At 39.6% G+C, this 20051-nt stretch overlaps 1 protein-coding gene across 33 annotated transcripts in view; it reads left to right on the top strand.

Annotated features, from left to right (window-relative positions):
- The window catches only part of PUM1 (pumilio RNA binding family member 1), a 141096-nt gene that overhangs the window by 98916 nt on the left and 22129 nt on the right, over positions 1-20051 (top strand). For 18 of the 33 annotated variants that reach the window (XM_021095751.1, XM_013999086.2, XM_021095755.1 and 15 more), the window contains 4 exons: positions 96-239; positions 1148-1444; positions 2532-2768; positions 18521-18788. In XM_021095751.1, coding sequence (XP_020951410.1) covers positions 96-239; positions 1148-1444; positions 2532-2768; positions 18521-18788 — 946 coding nt within the window. Of the gene's footprint in view, positions 1-95; positions 240-1147; positions 1643-2531; positions 2769-18520; positions 18789-20051 lie in introns of all 33 variants that reach the window. The other 15 variants (XM_021095736.1, XM_021095734.1, XM_021095746.1 and 12 more) reach the window with 2 other exon arrangements.

Raw genomic sequence — 20051 nt, 5'->3', positions numbered from 1 at the left:
CCCAGAGCTGAGTTTGAAACTATTTACACTATGCTGGTGCCTAGGAGACATTTGTTAGTTTCATATATACTTATCTGTTGGCTTATTATTCTCAGGTTATCCAGTCTTGGCTCCCGCTGCTTACTATGACCAAACTGGTGCCCTTGTGGTGAATGCAGGAGCGAGAAATGGTCTTGGAGCTCCCGTTCGACTTGTAGCTCCTGCCCCAGTCATCATTAGTTCCTCAGCTGCACAAGCAGGTGAGTTTTTACATTTTAGTGGATGCACTTAGATCCGAAAGGAATGATTGATGATATACTCTTTTTTTTCCTTCGGGCCATCCCCATGACATTTGGAGGTTCCCGGGCCAGGGATTGAACCTGTGCTGCAAGGGAACTCCTGACGGATGATATTCTTAAACTATGTTGTAATATACTTTGACAGTTCTCGGTGTACCTATTCTAATTACCCTGTGATTTCAAAGAGAGAATCAGAAGCAGCAGATGACCTTGATAGATTCTGATTGTGTTCACAGCATGTACCAGCTGGGTAGCAGCAAGGACCTGCTCTGCTGTGAACACAGGAAGTTGGATTACTCATACAAAATGGCACTGTTGGCAAAAGTACAAGGCTATTTTCATAGAAATCCACATCATGATTTTAAGATGTGTTTTTTGTTTTTGTTTTTTGCTTGGGTGGAGCAATAGGTTTTTAAGTCATATATATATATATAGTAAATTTGGGAACAACAATAGGGACATCTAGGCGAGAGCAGCATGCTCAGGTGTCCTAGGAATTTGAGGGACTTCAGTATATGGTTCTGGAAAAAAGTCCTTAATGTAGATATTTGTAGAACTTGAGATTTTAGGAAGTAGTTGTATTTGAAATGAATACTTTTGATATCCATATCGCTTTTAAACTATAGATTCTTTAAAGCTGCCAACATAGTGAACTTGGCTTCTGTGGTATTTTGACTTTGAATTGAAAGTAGAAATAGAAAATAGAAGCTTCAGATAAAGGCATCAAAGCTAGATATGTATAGTTCTTTACAAGGTTTGTGTCTGCTTTGAAAAGATATGGGAGCGTTAAAAGGCTTTCAAAGGGTAACAATATAGTTTGGAAAAGTGGTCAATCTCTTTCATAGCCAAATGATTTGCTTTCTTCATAGCTGTTGCAGCAGCTGCAGCTTCAGCAAATGGAGCGGCCGGTGGTCTTGCTGGAACAACAAATGGACCATTTCGCCCTTTAGGAACCCAGCAGCCTCAGCCCCAGCCCCAGCAGCAGCCCAGTAACAACCTGGCATCCAGTTCTTTCTATGGCAACAACTCTCTGAGCAGCAATTCACAGAGCAGCTCCCTCTTCTCCCAGGGCTCTGCCCAGCCTGCCAACACATCCTTGGGATTTGGAAGTAGCAGTTCTCTCGGCGCCACACTGGGATCAGCCCTTGGAGGGTTTGGAACAGCAGGTAGAAATCAGACTGATGTGCTGTTGAAACTGAATTTTAATTATTTTTACGATCTTTATGGAACACTGGCAATGCATGGAACCCTGGACAGATACCACAGGCAGATCTGGACCGAGCCCCATGGGAACCCAGCCGTCCCACATGTCTTTGAGATGATGGACTGTTCAAACCAAGTTATACATTTGGGGCCTATTTCAGGTTTTACACTCATGTTGCTACTTATTTATACTCTCGAAGTCAGTTTGTTTCAGGGATTAGAAAATCCGGGGAGATTTTTGCAGGCATTGGGAAGAATGTGGAGGAAGAATGTGGAAGTATACAAATGTGGATGTTAAAAACCAAGGAAGACCTACCAAGATCACAGGGTAGTGAACTCCACAGTCTCAAGGCCCTAAAGAGTCAGGAGTTTTCTCTAGTCTTTTGAGAAGAATTAATGTGGATATTATGGGAAAGTGGGAGGAAGGAAATTGAGACTAAGATATTTTTAATGTTTTGGTGGGAGAAAAAGGCAGGAAAGTAGTAAGGTAAACAATGGGATAATCATAATGTTGGTAAAACAATGTTATCTCAAAACAGAAGGGTTTATTTGCGAGAAAGTATCTTAAATTGGAGATTGGGGGCTAGTAATAACTCTTGATTAAACCCATTGAGAAACCAGGCTTTCATATTAGTCTTGTGTAGTGGGGCAATACCCCATTCACAAATCTTTTTTCTACTCCATTTTTCTACTAGAACCTTTGGGTTGATGAAAGGCAGTCTTTCTAGCCCATTTTCTTTCACCTTTTCCATAACTTATATGGCCGTCAGAGGTTTTTTAACCCACCCCCACCCTCATAATATGTGACACAAAAGGAAGGAAAATTTAGAATATGTGTGACGGTTTGTGAAAGAGTTTCATGTTAACCTGAGCCATGTCCTCTTTATTACTTTACCTGCCCCTAGAACTGCCACAGGAACAGTTAGGCTGTCTCTGCTGACAAATTTGCGGTGGTAAGGAGTCTGGATCAAAGTGTTAGGAACAGATCACTGGGCTTGTTCTTCAAAGAACAGGCCTGTTCTTATCTGCATTGTTTTAATTCCATTTTAGTTGCAAACTCCAACACTGGCAGTGGCTCCCGCCGTGACTCCCTGACTGGCAGCAGTGACCTTTATAAGAGGACATCGAGCAGCTTGACCCCCATTGGACACAGTTTTTATAACGGCCTTAGCTTTTCCTCCTCTCCTGGACCCGTGGGCATGCCTCTCCCTAGTCAGGGACCAGGACATTCACAGACACCACCTCCTTCCCTCTCTTCACACGGATCCTCTTCAAGCTTAAACCTGGGTAAGAACCATTACTATAACACCACCTTGAACTCTAGAAATCTCTTGCCACTGATGACATTAGAAGTACTTTGCGTAAGCAAAGGACAGTCCCTTTATCCTAGACGTGTCCTGGGTGTACTCTGCCTTCCTGAAGTACCTCATGTTGTTTAGGCTGTACCTAGATAGCACATAAGTTTTGGATTTATTAAAGTTTGGGTGCATCCCCCTGTATATTCACTTCAGTTTTAGTATGAACATCTTTGGCTGTTCTCTGGCTACATGTGAGAATCTTTCATTATAAACACAGTACAGCTTCATTTTAAGTAAAGCTGGAAAATAGAGACAAAGAATGTATTCACCTACTATCACCGCTATTAATATTTAGTCTTATTTTCAGACCCCCCCATGTACATATTTAATATCTTTCTCACATAAAGCATTTTATTATAAAAATTTTGTTAAATTCTTTTAAAAATATATGTTTGTATATACATTTGTATATACATTCTTAAACTATGTAGTATGCTAATGAGTATAGATGTGTATTTCCCCATTTTATGTTTACCTTGTTATATATATGGGGTTAAAAATTTTTTTACCATTTAGATCCTGGAAAATGAGGAGGGGAAAGAGGATGCTAAGCAGCAGGCTATAAGAGTGAAAAGAAGCTTGTGTTAATAATTTGGGAAGTTCAAGAGTTCCTTTTATAGCTCAGTGGTAATGATTCCAGCTATATCCCTGAGGACGTGGGTTCAATCCCTGGCCTCGCTCAGTGGGTTAAGGATCTGGCATTGCTGTGAGCTGCGATGTAGGTCGCACACATGGTTCAGATCCTGTGTTGCTGTGGCTGTGGTGTAGGCCAGCAGCTACAGTTACAATTTGACCCCTACCCTGGGAACTTCCATATGCCCTGGGTGCAGCCATTAAACCACCCCTCTGCCTCAAAAAAATCTTGAGGTGGCAGATTTCAGATGACTTAAGAGATGGAAGATGGTACACAATCCCTTCCTCTAGTTATGTATTGAGTTTGGATTTTGAAGTACTGATTTATTTCTTAGAGGGCGAAAGTTGAGGCATAGAAGTACAGTGACCATATAGGTTATTGTGCAACCCAGGACACTTTTGAGAGTTAATGTGGTGCTATTAATAATTACTCTGTGATGACAGGCCTAAATCAGGACTGTTCTGGGAAATATCATGCATGACCACTTTGCCTAGAAGATTCTGGTTTTTAAAACTTTCATTTATTATTATTTTTAAATTAAAACTTTATTTTTTTAGAGCAGTTTTAGTCTCGTAGCAAAATTGAGGAGTGAGTACAGAGATTTCTCCTATACCCACATATACAGTAACCTCTCCCATTGTCAGCATCCCCCACCAGAGTGGTACCTTTGTTACAGTTGATGAAGCTGCATTGACACATACTATCATCCACAGTTCCTAGCTGACATGGACCTTTTGTTTGTTTGGTTTTTTTGTTTGTTTTGATTTTAATCAGAGTAGCAGTGGCTTTATGGACTCAGAAATGAGGACTGACTAAAAAGAAATAGTATACCTTCATTTAGAAAAACAAAGACTGGGAAATGATTTATAAACAAACAAACAAAAAACCCAACCCCAAACCCTCGAGGGTGTAGGATAGTATTATTTTAGAACTAAGAGTGACATCTGAGGTTGAGGTATGAGTTTTAAGGCAAACCTATATATGTATATACTTAGACATTTGAGAGATGGAAAAAGAGAGTATCTGCATGTTTATCCTGAGATTTCACATGATAAGAACCCTAATAACTGTAAAACTCATTGTCTGAAGTTAGAAATGGATATTACTTTAGAAAAGTTGTGGGGACGTTCCAGATTGCCCAAGTCCATATTGGATGGATAAGGAATAGGGTATATTGCACGACAGTTGCTTCTTATGGGAGAATTCCTGGCTTTAAAGAGTGAGGGTTAATGCAAAATTACAAGGGAGAGATGGAAGTCCTAGTTTAGTATCTAGATGGAAGGTACTAACATTTATTGAATGGTCATTACTGGCTATTTGTGGTTTTAGGTGCTATACTTCAGAAGATAGAGTATTATGCCTATGATACAGAAGTGAGCAAACTGGCTTAAATATCTTGCCTAGGGTTTCTCATATCTGAGCAGATTTAGAGTCATACCTTTCTGACTCAGAAGCATGCAGTGTCAGTATATATCCTGCCATGTAATGTGCCCAGGATATCTTTTAAACCAGGGCATTATCGGGTCCAGAAATCGTACCCTTTTTAATTCTTTGGTTTAAACATTTGAACTATGTCAGCATATACTAAGGAAGTAGTAAATTAAATAAATCTGCAAAAAATTTTTCGTAAAGAGCCAGATAGTGGATATTTTAGGCTTGCAGGTCAGATGGTCTCTGTAGTCGATATTCAGCTCTGCAGTAAAGTACGAGAGCAGCCACAGGCAAAATGTAAATAAATATAGCTATCTTCCAATAAAACTTTATTTATAAAAATAGGCAGCAGGCCAGATTTGTCCTGTGGGCTGTGCCTTAGCAACCTCTGAAGTAAATGCTATGGCTCTTGGTGTTTGAAAATGGAGCTGGATACATTACTTGCATGCATGGTGCCTTTCCTGTTTCCAATATATTAGCAATTTAATAAAATGTTTTGCTCCTTTTTGTTGTTGTTCTTTTTCTGGCCACACCTGTGGCATATGGAAGTTCCTAGGCTACAGGTCCAATTGGAGCTGCACCTGCCAGCCTACACCACAACCATAGCAACACAGTAACCGGGCCACATCTGTGATATATGCTGTAGCTTGCAGCAATGCCTTATCCTTAACCCACTGAGTGAGGCCAGGGATGGAGCTCACATCCTCATGGATACTAGGTGGGTTCTTAACCTGCTGAGTCACAATGGAATCTCCTCTTCTTCTTAATTTATGTTTTCCCTGTGAAGTAGGAACAATTGTTGCAAGTTATTTCTTATTTTAATGACTTGCTATCTGTCTAGTTTTATTTTTAACTTCCCTTCCCTTTAAAATTTTTTTACTTTGTTTAAGCACTTTATATGTATGTATTGGACTTCCATTGCTGCATGTACCACGTTCATAATACGTGCCATTCCTGAGGAACATTGTGTCTTAATTGGTAGTGCTTTGCCTCATCTCATCTGTTTCCTTGAAAAAAGCATTCTTGTGTTCTCTAGTCTTAACCATTGCAAAAGGATCAGCACAATAAGTCTAGGTACCATCTGTCACCAAGGAAATGTAACATTTCTTTACCAAATGTATATTGGGCCTCTCCTGATATAGCTTCTACTATTAATACTACACTGCTGCCACCAGCCATCAATTTTTGGATCATTAACAACCATACTAAGCATTCATTCATTGTGTTAAATACTCAAATAACTCTTTACAAAGAGAAACCTAAACTCAGCATGGTTTAATGACTTTCATAATACTCCACAGCCAGTGTTTGAATGCACCCTCTCACTTAAATCTCTTATTATCCCAGTGTGGATCTCTTCTCCATGATATCATTTTCATACTTCCTTTCATTAGACAGACATGTGTAAGGATACGTGAAAAAATCGGTGTCTTTTTTGTTATTTTTCTCATTATTTATTAAGTAGTCACTTTGTAAAAAAATTTTTTAGGGCCACACCTGTGGCATATGGAAGTTCCCAGGCTAGGGGTTGAATCAGAGCTACAGCTGCCTGCCTGTGCCCCAGCCACAGCAACGCAGGATCCAAGCTGCATCTGTGACCTACACCACAGCTCACAGCAATACTGGATACTTAACCCATTGAGTGAGGCCAGGGATTATACCTGCATCCTCATGGACACTAGTTGGGTTCGTCACTGAGCCATAATGAGAACTCCCACTTATTGAGTGCCTCCTATAGATTCCTCAGTGCTTTTTCCACTATTTGTTTAAAGATCAAACTTGTATTTTTAAAAAACAACTATTGAGTTGTGTCATACATATGATAAATTTACCATTTCAAGTGTACAATTCAGTGCTTTTTAGTAACTTTCTATATTGTGTAACCACAGTATTTCATCCCCTCTATAAGATTCCTCTTGACTATTTACAGTTAGTCCCCATTTCACATCCTTGTGTGCTCCAGTCAACCACTGATCCACTTTCTAGTTTTTTGGGGGCTGACCACGCGGCATGCAAGTTCCTGGGCCAAGGATCGAACCCATGCCACAGCAGCATGACCCAGGCCACTGCAGTGACAACACCGGACTCTGAACCAGCTGTACCACAAGAGAACTTCTACTTGCTGTTTTGAAATTTGCCTTTTCTGGACATTTCGTACAGATAGAATCTTATAGTATGTGACTTGACTGCTTTTGCTTGGCTTCTTTCCCTTCACAAAATTTTGAAATTTCATCTGTGATATATGATCTGTCAGTAGCTTTGTTCCATTTTATTGCTGAATTGTCCTACATTTTGTGGCTATACCATATTTTGTCTAATGACTCGCAGTTGGAGGATGTTCATTGGTTATAATTTTTGACTATTAGAAATATTTGCTGTGAATATTTGCATGCAAATCTTTCTGTGGACACTTTGTTTTCATTTTTCTAGGAGTAGAATTTCTGAATTGTGTGTAAGTTCTGTGTTAACCTTTCTGAGACACTGCCCAACTATTTTCCAATTTGGTGTGCATCGTTTACATTCTCACCAGCAGTATATGAGGATTCTAATTTCTTTACCTTCTCACCAACATTTTGTCTTAATATGATATAGCTAGAGGTCATGAAATGGTTGTGTCATTGTACTTTTAATTTGTATTTCTCTAAAGACTAATGAATGTTGCCCATGTTTGTATGTGCTTATTACAATTTATACGTGTGTGTGTGTGTGTGTGTATGTGTGTGTAATTTTCTTTCAAAGGCTATCCCTGTGACATATGGCAGTTCTCAGGCTCTAGGGGTCAAATCAGAGCTACAGCTACAGCCTGCACCACAGCTATGGCAACACTGGATCTGAGCTGCATCTCTGACTTATGCCACAGCTTGTGGCAGTGCCAGATCCTTAACCCACTGAGTGAGGCCAGGGATTGAATCCACCTCCTCGTGGACACCATGTGGGGTTCTTAACCCGCTAAGCCACAGCAGGAACTCCTGCTTGTATATCTTTGGTGAAATGTCTACTTATATTTTTTTTGCCCATTTTTGGATATCAGTTGCTTGTTGTCTTACTGAGTTGTAAGAGATCTTAACTCGTCGGATTCAGGTCCTTTATCAGATGTATGTTTTGCATATATCTATTTTCTTCTGGTCTTTTGCTTGTATTTTTATTTTTAAATGGGTTTTTGAAGTGCAGTAGTTTTTAATTTTGATGAGATTCAGTTAGTTTATCATGCTTTCTGGTATTGAAATCTTTACCTAATCCTAAAAGATTTTCTCCGATGTTTTGTTTTAAAAATTTTATTGTTTTAAGCTCTTATTGTCTGTGATCTTTTTTCTTTTCTTTTCTTTTCTTTTTTAAATGGCCACTCCTGATGCATGTGGAAGTTCCCAGGCCAGGGATTGAATCTGAGCCACAGCTGTGGCAACAGTGGATCCTTTAACCCACTGAGGTGGGCTGGGGATTGAACCCACACCTCCTCAGTGACCTGACCTGCTGCAGTTGGATTCTTAACCCACTGTGCCACAGTGGTAACTCCCAGTCACCATTTTGAATTAATTTAGTATGTTGCATGAGATAATGGTTCATCTTTCTGCATGCCCAATTTTACCCAGCAAAGTTTTGAAATTTTTAAAATGTAGGTCTTACTAGTTCCTACATATTTTATTTTTCTTATGTTATTGTGAATGGAATTTTAGGTTTTGTTTGTTTGTTTGTTTGTTTGTTTTTAGGGCCACATCCATGGCATATGGAGGTTCCCAGGCTAGGGGTCAAATCGGAGCTATAGCTGCCAGCCTACATCACAGCTCATGGCAACACCAGGTCCTTAACCCACTGAGCAAGGCTGGGGATCGAACCCGCAACCTCATGGTTCCTAGTCGGATTCGTTTCTGCTGCGCCACGACAGGAACTCCGAATTTTAGTTTTGATTTTGGATTCTTTGTTGTTTGTTTATGGAAATACAGTATATAATTTTGTACATGGAGCTCATAGTCTATAAATTTGCTGTACTTATTTTTTAGTTCTAATAATTTTGGGTGGGTTGCTTAGGGTTTTCTTTATGTAGGGTCATATCATCTGAGTACAGACAGTTTTGCAGTCTGGGTGCCTTTTATTTTTCTTGCCTGATTGCACTGGCTAGAACCTCTAGTACTGTGTTATTAGAATAGATAAAAGCACCAATCCTTGTCTTGTCCCTGATCTTGGGAGATAAAATGTCCCTCTTTTACTTTTAAGTATAATTGTCTTAGGTTTTTCTTAGATGCCCTTTATCAGGTTAAGTTTCCTTCTATTCCAAGTTTAAGAGTTTTATCATGAATGTGTCTTGGATTTTGTTAAATGCTTTTTCTGGAGTTATTGGTGATTGTGTGATTTTTATCCTTTATTCTATGAATATGGTTTGTTGCATTGTCTTCTTGCTTTCCAAGGATAAATCCCATGTGGGCACGTTGGATTTGGTTGGTTAATATTTTTGTCGAATTTTTTGCGTCTATTTTCACAAATGATGTCTGTCATTTTCCTTTCTTGTGATGTCTTTGACTTGTTATCAGGGTGATATTAACCTTATAACATAGGTTGGGAAGTGTACCATTCCCCTCTCTTTCTGGAAGAGTTTGTAAAGTACTAGTATTATTTCTTTAAACACTTGGTAATATTGAACAGTGAAGCCATCCTAGTCTGGTGTTTACTTGTGGGAAGATTTTGAATTACTTCTTCAATTTCTTTATGTCTTCTGGGCTCAGATTTTCTATTTCTTCTTGAGTCGATTTTAATAATCTGTGAGTTTCTAGGAATTTATCTGTTTTATCTAAATTGTCAAATTTCTTGGCATAGGATGGTAATTTTTAAATAAATGAAATCTCCCACTCTCAATTCTCTTCCTCCTTTCTCCTTTCTTAGTTGTTGTTTTAAGAATTATTAATATTACCTAATAATATTAGTATTAGCAACTGCATCTGTAATGCTCACTTATAGCTTATATATAGGTTAGATGAGATCTTTAAGCATGAACATATACCCACAGCATCCATCCGTAATAAATTCCACTCCCTATCTCAACATGAAAAAGAACAAGAGATACGGATATGTGTTTCAAAAGTTTGTTTCCTACCTTAATGATTTTGTTCTGCCTACCCATAGATCTCTTTATCCTAGAGCCAACCCCTTCCCCATTTCCTGAAATGCTTGCTTCTTTCTTCATGCTTATGGTTTACTCATAATTCTCAGATTGTGCCATTTTAAAATTTTAATCAAGAAGTAGCAGTTATACTTCATTATTATTGTGCATGTGGTTGAAAATCTCCAGCCTTTTCATGTGTCCTGAGAGAAGAGTATTGTGCTTGCTGAAACCTGCAGTGTTGAACTATAGTAAAAATGAGCTCAAAAGTTCATAGTTTGTCCATGGCAGAAGAATGCAAGCAGTTAGTTTTATTATCATAATAGAATTCCTGTCTTCTTAAAATTGATTCTTCCTGTCCTTTTTATTCAGGGTTGTATGTGCCCTTAGTCGTTTAAGAAAAGCAAAGATCAAACACCAAATGGTTTCTCTGTTCCTGCCTGCTTGAACTGCAGTAGGTGTTTCTAATTTACTGTTCAATAACATGTACTAATTTTAGGTTATTTAGTGATCATGGGTGTGCACTGCTCTGTTCCAAATGGAAATGTAGTATTTTGTGATTGCTTACCTAGTTCTCTGAAAGTGACTTATCTATAAAACTAACCATATAAAAATTGACTTAACTTTGATTCAATATTATACACTAAAGACAGTTCTTTGACTTATTTCCTTTTAGGGCTACCTGACTGTAGTATTAGGGGAGTGGATGATTGGTGAGGACTTATTTTGTAAACATTTTGGTGAGCAGCATTGCCTCTGCCTGTATTAAATACAGAACCACATGTTGGGAGCCTTAAGGCAAGGCTTTGCCCATTAGGCATCTACTAGATCTCTGAGTACAGAAAGCAAAACCAGAAGAACAAAAACATTCCACATAGCCAGAAAATGGAGTAGAAGGCTAAAAGTAGAAAATAATTGAGACATATCCCCCCCCCCTTTTTTTTGTCTTTTTAGGGTCACATCCATGGCATATGGAAATTCCCAAGCTAGGAGTCAAATTGGAGCTTTAGCCATGGCAACGCCAGATCTGAGCAGTGTCTGGTATGTTTTTGTCCATCCATTTACTTTTTTTTTTTTTGGCGGGGGTCGGGGGGTGGGATCTTTTTGGGGCCACACCCATGGCATATGGAAGTTCCAAGGCAGGGGTTTAATTGGAGCCGTGGCCGCCGGCCTACACCAGAGCCTCACCAATGCCAGATCCAAGCCATGTCTGCGACCTACACCACAGCTCACAGCAACGTCAGATCGTTAACCCAGTGAGCGAGGCCAGTGATTGAACCTGCAACCTCGTGGTTCCTAGTTGGATTCCTTTCCACTGTGCCACGATAGGAACTCCCATCCATTTCCTTTTTTTTTTTTTTTGTCTTTTTTGTTGTTGTTGTTGTTGTTATTGTTGCTATTTCTTGGGCCACTCCCGCAGCATATGGAGGTTCCCAGGCTAGGGGTTGAATCGGAGCCGTAGCCACCGGCCTACGCCAGAGCCACAGCAACGCGGGATCCGAGCCGCGTCTGCAACCTACACCACAGCTTACGGCAACGCTGGGTCGTTAACCCACTGAGCAAGGGCATGGACCGAACCCGCAACCTCATGGTTCCTAGTCGGATTCGTTAACCACTGCGCCACGACGGGAACTCCCCATTACTTTTAATCTTTGTCTTTATTTATATATTTATTTATTTTTGCTATGCCCATGGCATGCAGAGCTTCCCAGGCCAGGGGTAGAATCTGCGCTACAGCAGCAACTCAAGATCCTTAACCTGCTGCACCAAAGGACAACTCCTATGCCTTTATTTTTAAAGTGAGTTTCTTGTAGACAACCTATAGTTGGATTACATTTTTTGACCCACTCTGACAGTCTCCTTAATTGGTACATTTAGGCCGTTGGACATTCACAGTGATTATTCTTGTTGTTGGATTAATATTTACCATATTTGTTGTTTATTGTTTTTTTCTTTGTTTCTGTCTTCCACTCTTTTTCTGCCTTTTTTGTTTTTTTAAGTTTAATTTTAATTTTATAATGAAGTATAGTTGATCTACAATGTTGTTAGTTTCTGGTGTACAGCAAGGTGATTCAATTATACATGTGTCCATTCTTTTTCAGATTCTTTTCTCATATAGATTATTACAGAATATTGAGTAGAGTTCCCTATATTAAACATTAGGTCCTTGTTGATTGTCTATTTTATATATAGTCGGGTGTATATGTTTGCCTTTTGTGGTTTTAATTGAGCATTTTATATCCTTTTTTAACCTATCAGTTATACTATTTCCTTTTTTTTAAAAAAGTAACTTTTTTAGTGGTTGCCCCAGGAGGTGGTTGCCCCAGGATCATTTGCAGTTTATCTAGGTCCACTTTATTCATTTATTTTTTTAAAGAACTTTTATTATGTTTATAATAGCCTCTTATGCTCTCGTCCTTTCTTGCCAGATTCTTTTGGAGCAGGTGCTTTCTGGACTGGAGCTTTCTGACCCTTCTGAGCTTTTGGAGGAGGTGCTGCCTTCTGACCTGCAGCTTTCTGGGCACGAGCCTTCTTCCTACAGCAGACTTTTTTTTTTTTTTTTTCCGCTTTTTAGGGCCCCACATGAAGCATATGGAAGTTCCCAGGCTGGGGGTCAAATCAGAGCTACAGCTGCCAGCCTTCTCGGCAACCACAGCAACCTGGGATCTGAGCTGCATTTGCAACCTACACCACAGCTCGCGGCAACACTGGATCCTTAACCTACTCAGTGAGGCCAGGGATCGAACCTGCATCCTCATGGATCCTAGTTGGCTTAGTTGCCGCTGAGCCATGACAGGAACTCCTATCTAGGGTCCACTTTAAAGTAAGACTGTGCCACTTCACCTGTAGTGTGAGTATGTTATAATAACAAAGTAATCCCGGAGTTCCCATCATGACCGGCAGCTGTAGCTCCAATTAGACTCCTAGCCTGGGGACCTTCATATGCCACAGGCGTGCCTCTAAAAAAACAAAGTAATCCTGACTTTTCCTTCCCATCCCTTTTGTCATTGCTGCAGTTCATTTCAGCTGTATATAAGTGCTTGCACTTGAGTGTGTATGTATAAAATAAACATAAGCATAGGTAATTAAATACATTGTTGCTATTATTTTGAGCAAACTGTTATCTGTCAGATCAGTCAAGAAAAAAGAGAAATGGGAGTTCCCCCTGTGGTGCAGCGGGATCAGGAGGCATCTTGGGAGCACTGGGATGCAGGTTCCATCCCCAGCTTCCACAGTGGATTAAGGATCTGGCATTGCTTAGGTTGAAGCTATTGCTCAGATCTCATCCCTGGCCCGGGAACTCCTATTCTGCAGGGTAACCAAAAGATGAAAAAAAAAAAGAATACTAGAAATAAATGTTTTTATTTATTCCTTTTTTAATGCTCTGCCTTTATATAGATTAGTTTCTGGTCTGTATTATTTATACTTATCTTTAAAGAACTTCTTTTGACATTTCTTGGAAGACATACGTACTGGCAACAAATTCCATCAATTTTTGTTTGCCTGAGTAAGTCTTTATTTCTCCTTCACTTTTGAAGGATAATTTTGTAGGACACAGAATTCTAGGTTGATGGGTTTTTTTTTTTTCTGTCAAAACTTTAAAAAAGTTTTCTCTTCTTGCTTGTATTCCCTCTTACCTTCACCCATGGCATATAGAAGTTCCTGGGCCAGGGATTGAATCTGAGTCACAGCTGCAGCCATGCTGAATCATTTAACCCACTGCTCCATGCTGGGGATTAAGCTCATGCCTCTGCATGGACCTGAGTCTCTGCAGTCAGATTTTTAACTCACTGCACCATAGCAGGAACTCCCTTGCTTGCATGCTTTTTGAGGAGAAGTTGGATGTAATTCTTATCTTTGTTCCTCTATAGTTTAGGTGTTTTTTTTCCTCTCTAGCTCCTTTCAGTATTTTTTCTTTATCTTTGCTTTTCTGTAATTTGAAAATGATAGAAGTATAGTTTTGGGGTGTTTATCCTATTTGGTGTTCCCTGTGCTTCCTGGTCTGTGGTTTGGTGAAATTATTTTGGAGGAATTCTCAGTCATTATTTTTTCAGGTCTTCACTCTGTTACTTTCTCTCCTTCTCCTGGTATGCCCATTATGTGTGTGTTATGTGTGTGGTATGCTTTGGATATTCTGTTGTGTTATTTTGAATCTTTGGTCTCTTTCCTTTTTGGTTTTCAAGGATTCTCTTCATAGTTCCTCTAGCTCATAGATGCTTTCCTCATCTGTGTCCAGTCAACTAGAAAACCCAGTGGAGGTGCTGTTCATTTTGGTTACAGTGTTTTTTATTTCTAACATTTCTTTTTGGTTCTTTCTTAGAATTTCCATCTCTTTGCTTACATTGTCCATCTGTTTTTTTCTTGTATGCTATTTACTTTATCCTCTAGAATCCTTAGCATAATATTAATCATTAGTGTTTTAAATTTACAGTCTGATAATTTCAGTGTTTCTGTCATGTATGTTTCTGATGTTTGTTCTTTCTCTCAAGTTGGCTTGGGCTTTTGGTATATCTTGAGGTTTGTTTTTGCTAGCCATACCTGATATACTGAGTGAAAGGCACTGTAAATAGGTTTTTAGTAAAAATGTGGTGGTGAGGTTTGGGGGAGGGAAAGTGTTCTATAGATCTATAATTAGGTCTCAGTCTTTTAGTGAGCCTATTCCTCTGTACTCTCAGCTTCATAAGTGTTCCCTTTTCTTTTCTCCTCCTTTTGGTGGGGTATGATAGTTGAGTAGGCTACTAGAGTTGTGCATTTCCCTTCTCCAAGTCAGTTTCTGATAATAACCCAGAAAGTTAGGCTCTGGTTAACTAGTGTTCCCAGAGGGCAGGTTTTTTGAAGAACAGAGTGCTGTGGCAATTTTTCAGTTGTTCCTTTTGCTTCATCCTTTCCAAGGAAGGATTTGCTCTGGTATTCATTGTGGGACCTGGTTGGGCTCCTGGAGGTAGATATCACAGTATTTATTGTTGGGGCTGCCTTATGACTGGGTTTCCTGGACTTTTAACTTCAGTCATCAATGTTGAGCCTTTTAACAATTTGCTATTCACACTTCAGGTTTTCCTAGTGGTACTGGTCCTGGCAGTGGCGTCTGCTGGTGTCCCTTGATCTGGTTAGCTGTGATAACCTGTATCTCTCCAGCTTGGGGGCAGTGGTTTGTTCTGTGCCTTTTCCTCTTTTATGGATCCAAGAATTTTTGATTTTTCAGTCTGTTCAGCTTTTTACTTGTTATGATGGAATGCCCCTCACATGTAGAATGGGAAATCTGCACAAACCATTTAAACAGAACATTTAAGTCCTTAATTTCTGTAGATAACGTTGTCATAGGACACAGCTCTAAGAAATCCATTCCTGTCAAAATATTGTAGAAAACTTTGTGAAACCATTAGGAGGCTCCCTTGGAGGTCCTGTATGAAATGTTCCTTTTAAAACAAGCATTGCAAATTCAAACATTTTCGGGGCCATCTTCAGTATAATAGTTTCAGTATAAGTACATGTAAGTGCATAAACTGTAGTGAATTGGGCAACACCTTTCTGCATATTTACCATCTAAAGGAGATTCAGTCAGCAAATAATAATTGTCTTCTGTTTGCCAGGTATTTTTTCAGAAACAACCAGAAAACCACATTTTAAGCAGAAATTTACTTTAACCACTGTTTTTTTGTTTTGTTTTGTTTTGTTTTGTTTTTTGCCTTTTAGGGCCACACCTATAGCATATGTAAGTTCTCAGGCTAGAGGTCGAATTGGAGCTCAGCTACTGGCCTGCCACAGCCAAGTGGGATTTGAGCCGTGTCTGCGACCTACACCACAGCTCATGGCAATGCTGGAACCTTAACCCACTGAGCAAGCCCAGGGATCGAACCCGCATCCTCATGGATCCTAGTCGGGTTCATCAATTACTGAGCCTCAATGGGAACTCCGTGGAACTCCGTAACCATTGGTTTAAATGTTTAAAGAAAAATTATTTGTCCTAAACAACATATTCTTGTGAACTGTCAGTTTTCCATATAATATAGTACTGAAGAAATTTCTTTTTCGGATTTGTATACTTCCTCTCTCAGTAATAAAAGTTGTATGTGTGCATGTGCACGTGCACGCCTGTGTATTTTGTCTGGCATCCAGGACATCAGAGCCAAAAATCAAGACTTCAGGGCAGAAGTATAAATCTGCCCATTATTCATTCTAGCCCTTTGTGTTACAGATTAGTCGGAGTGCTTTTGACCACAGTGACGTAAAATCCAACTAACAGTGGCTTAAACAATGAGTGCATTTATTGGCTCATATAACTGGAAGTATAGAGGTAGGGCAATGCTCAGGGTTGGTTCCCATCATTCGGCCTTGTCACCAATGACCTGGCTACCTTCCATGTTAATTTGTTTGTCAGGCCTTTTAGGAGTGTAGTTGTTTCTCTGTTGATATATTACTTTTGTTTGCATAAGGGCCTCTCTTAGTGACCAGGTTCTTAAAATACCTTTAAATTGTTTTCAAAACTGTGTATTGGTGCTGTTCCTTCCTCTAACTACTTTCTTTGCTATTATCACATTCTCCCAGTACCTGCTAACCTACCTCATTATCACATCTTTGACTATTTCTCCCCATCTCAAGCCAGGGAAGAAAAGAAGTGTTTCTGAAGTAGAATAAAGAACAGCCATATGGCTGCTGTTCTTTTCTTAATAAGCCTCCTCTCTTCCTTTCGTTAAAGAGATGTTTTCCTTTAGGATGAAGAAATATTGTGAAATTTTAGCAAGAATAATAGTGTCCTTTAGAACAAGAAAACTGGGTATAACAGTCTGAAAATGCTTCTCATGTAGTTGTAAGGGCAGTGACTCTGGAGTCAAGAGTTCTGTGGCAGATTCTGGCCATTATAATTTGGGGTTTTCTATTTTTGGACAATCGCTTTACCTCTTTGGGCCTTAATTTTCTGTTATATAAATGAGATTTTAAAACTCTCTTTCTGTAATGCCAGTGAGAATTTTTTTTTTTTTTTTTGGTCTTTTTTAGGGCTGTACCCGTAGCATATGGAGGTTCCTAGGCTAGGGGTCGAATTGGAACTACAACTGCCAGCCTATGCCACAGCCACAGCAACACCAAACCCGAGTCGCATCTGTAACCTATACTACAGCTCAGGGCAACACCGGATCCTTAACCCACTGAGCGAGGTCAGGGATCGCACCCGCAACCTCATGGTTACTAGTTGGGTTTATTGACCACTGAGCCATGATGGGAACTCTGCCATGGAGAATTTGATAGAAAGTATATACTTCTAGCATAGAGCCTGGCATAAGATAATTGCTCATTTAAGTGGTTTTTATTTTTATTTATTTATTTGAACAAATGTTAATATTGAGCCATTTCTTTTGGTTTCCATTGCTTTCGTTGAGACCCAGACCTTTGAAACTGGACCCTAGAATTCTGTGGAGGAATCCAAGCTAGGTATCTTTTTGTAGCTACATTAAGCCCCGAACCATACATTCATTGAAACTCTATAGAAGTTAACATGCATTTCATATTGAGTGACTTTTCTCATGGATCTCGAATTGTTACTTATCTGTGCTCCTTGTTTAATGGTATTTTTTACCTACTTTGCAATGTAGGAATAGAGGAAAAACACAAAAAAAGACTTCACATCCTTTTTATAGTGCAATCTATTACATTTTTTAAAAAACCCACTATTTAGAAAAAAATATTGAAAATATATACTCATTATAATTTTTTATTTTATTTTGCCTTTGGATAAGCCTTTCAGTCTTATCTCTATTTTATATGTCTGGAGGTTCACAATTACTCCCTTGTCGTTGCTCAAAACAGCAATATCTGTGGCCTGGAAGTTGTTGCTACTGCAATCACTTCAGGCTCTGTTCCAATAGAAGGTGTTAAACGCTGCCCAGTCCTGATGAAGAACTTGAAAACCTTCCATTTCAAAGCATATGTCCATTTTTTCTATCCCTTATACCTAATCCTTGGCCTGGCGTGCCTTAGTAATTTTTAGACTTCTATTTATGAAGTGGCAAAACCATGCCTTCAAAGCTTTGGGGGGAGGACTTTTTTACTATATAAAATGGACTAAGCTGAGTACCCTGATTTTTTATTTTTTAAGGGAGGGTTTTAGATGGAAGTGGGATTATTCACTGATGGCAGGAATCTCCACAGAGCTCAGAGTGGAAAACTACTGAAGTCACTGTGCATTTTATCTTTTCTGATCCTGGTACCCAGGTATTGGGTCATACAGCAGGACCGTTCCCCATCATTTGACCCACAAGGGCTACGTTAACCATTACTCCATTATTGCTAGCAGTCTCCCATCAGTGGTTAATAGCATTCCCCTCTCAATTTCTGCAAAAATTTTCTTCCAGCTTGGTGAGTTGGCCTTATGAAAGTTGTGATACTGATAAGATTGAATCTTAACACAAAAGCAACAGAATTGAAAAATCAGAGGTGATCCAAGATTTCATGTATGGGATGCCTTTTCCTCTCTTGAACAAAGTTCCTTCAGAATGAGTCTTGAGTTTTCCTGTTCTGTAACCAACAGGAGGACTCACAAATGGCAGTGGAAGATACATCTCTGCTGCTCCAGGCGCTGAAGCCAAGTACCGCAGTGCGAGCAGTGCCTCCAGCCTCTTCAGCCCCAGCAGCACCCTTTTTTCCTCCTCCCGTTTGCGATATGGAATGTCTGATGTCATGCCCTCTGGCAGGAGCAGGCTTTTGGAAGATTTTCGAAATAACCGGTATCCCAATTTACAACTGCGGGAGATTGCTGGGCATATAATGGAGTTTTCCCAAGACCAGCATGGGTCCAGGTGAGGACTTGGCTTTGGCACTTAAGGTAACTGAAATCTTAATGCCTTACATTTCATGCCCCAGATAAGGTATACACTTAAGGAAATTGCTGTAAAATAATTGAAACAAAGTTTGCTTTTTAGTATGCTTCCTGTTACTTATTTCAGAGAGACATGGATAGGAGGTTTACCAGATATAGAAGTGATTGAAAATAACCACTTAGTACTCTGGATCACATGCTTAAACAAACCTTTTTACAGTCTGAAAGATTAGCCTGGTGTTCCTTGTTCATGAGAAGCTCACAGAATGTCTCCAATTTAAGAAAAACAGAAACACTAACACAAAGGTGTTATGTATCCCCTTTTGCTGTTTAAATTGCTGTTAAGAATCTTGATCTCCAAGAGATACTATTCAAATGCAGGTTTGGATCTCTGGGCTCAAGAGTAAGATGGCGCCCCCACTTTTCTTTGTTGTTCCATTCTGTAGAAGTGAGAGTCTCCATAGAGGTCAGAGGAAGATGCTATTGTAAAACACAGAATTTAGCTTGTGTTACCCCTCCCTCTTTGTTCCAGCGAGCTTTATAGAAAGGGATGCTGGTCCTGGGGAAAAAGCAGAATATGGTGATGCCATCCGTCCTTCTCTCCTGTCTTTTTCTTTCTTTCTGACTGTTCCATTGAAATAACTCCCAGAGAACCTACCTCTTCTTTCCGCCAGCTTGCTCCTCTGCAAGGATTTCTCATATTTGGATCCCAGAGGTCTGATTGAGAGACAGCATGGTTGTTCTGATATAGTCACCTGAGCTTTTAAGGCAAACTGAGTAGCTACTACCTTAGAAGATACTGCACATTCGTAACAGCTCTTTCACATCATTAAGGAATATGTAGTGCTTCATGTGAATGTAAATTAGAGACCCAAATGAGGACCATAGGCTTTGAGTTTATGTAGGCCTGGTTTCTAAAAGAAGAGTTCTCCCTGTGTTGTGCCTGCCTTTACCCTCTTCTCTTTTCCTGCCCACCCTCCCTCATCTTCCCCTCAACCCCGCAAATAAATACTTATAGGAGTTCCCTGGTGGCTCAGCAGGGGTAAAAATCTGGTGTTGTTACTGCTGTGGCATGGGTTCAATCCCTGGCCCCAAAACTTCTGGGCGCGACCAAAAGAGTGTATTTAAATTTCAGCATATTTCATTACAACAGAACATGTATACAAGATTCATTATTATTCATTCACCATTGCATACACCCGTGTGTCTGTGCACATGCACACATATATATGTAGTTTTAGAA

This window comes from Sus scrofa, chromosome 6 (assembly GCF_000003025.6).
Source record: "Sus scrofa isolate TJ Tabasco breed Duroc chromosome 6, Sscrofa11.1, whole genome shotgun sequence".
In the NCBI taxonomy this organism is placed as follows: Eukaryota; Metazoa; Chordata; class Mammalia; order Artiodactyla; family Suidae; genus Sus; species Sus scrofa.
The sequence above is the reverse complement of the archived record's forward strand: the minus strand, read 5'-3'. Positions and strand labels throughout refer to the sequence as shown.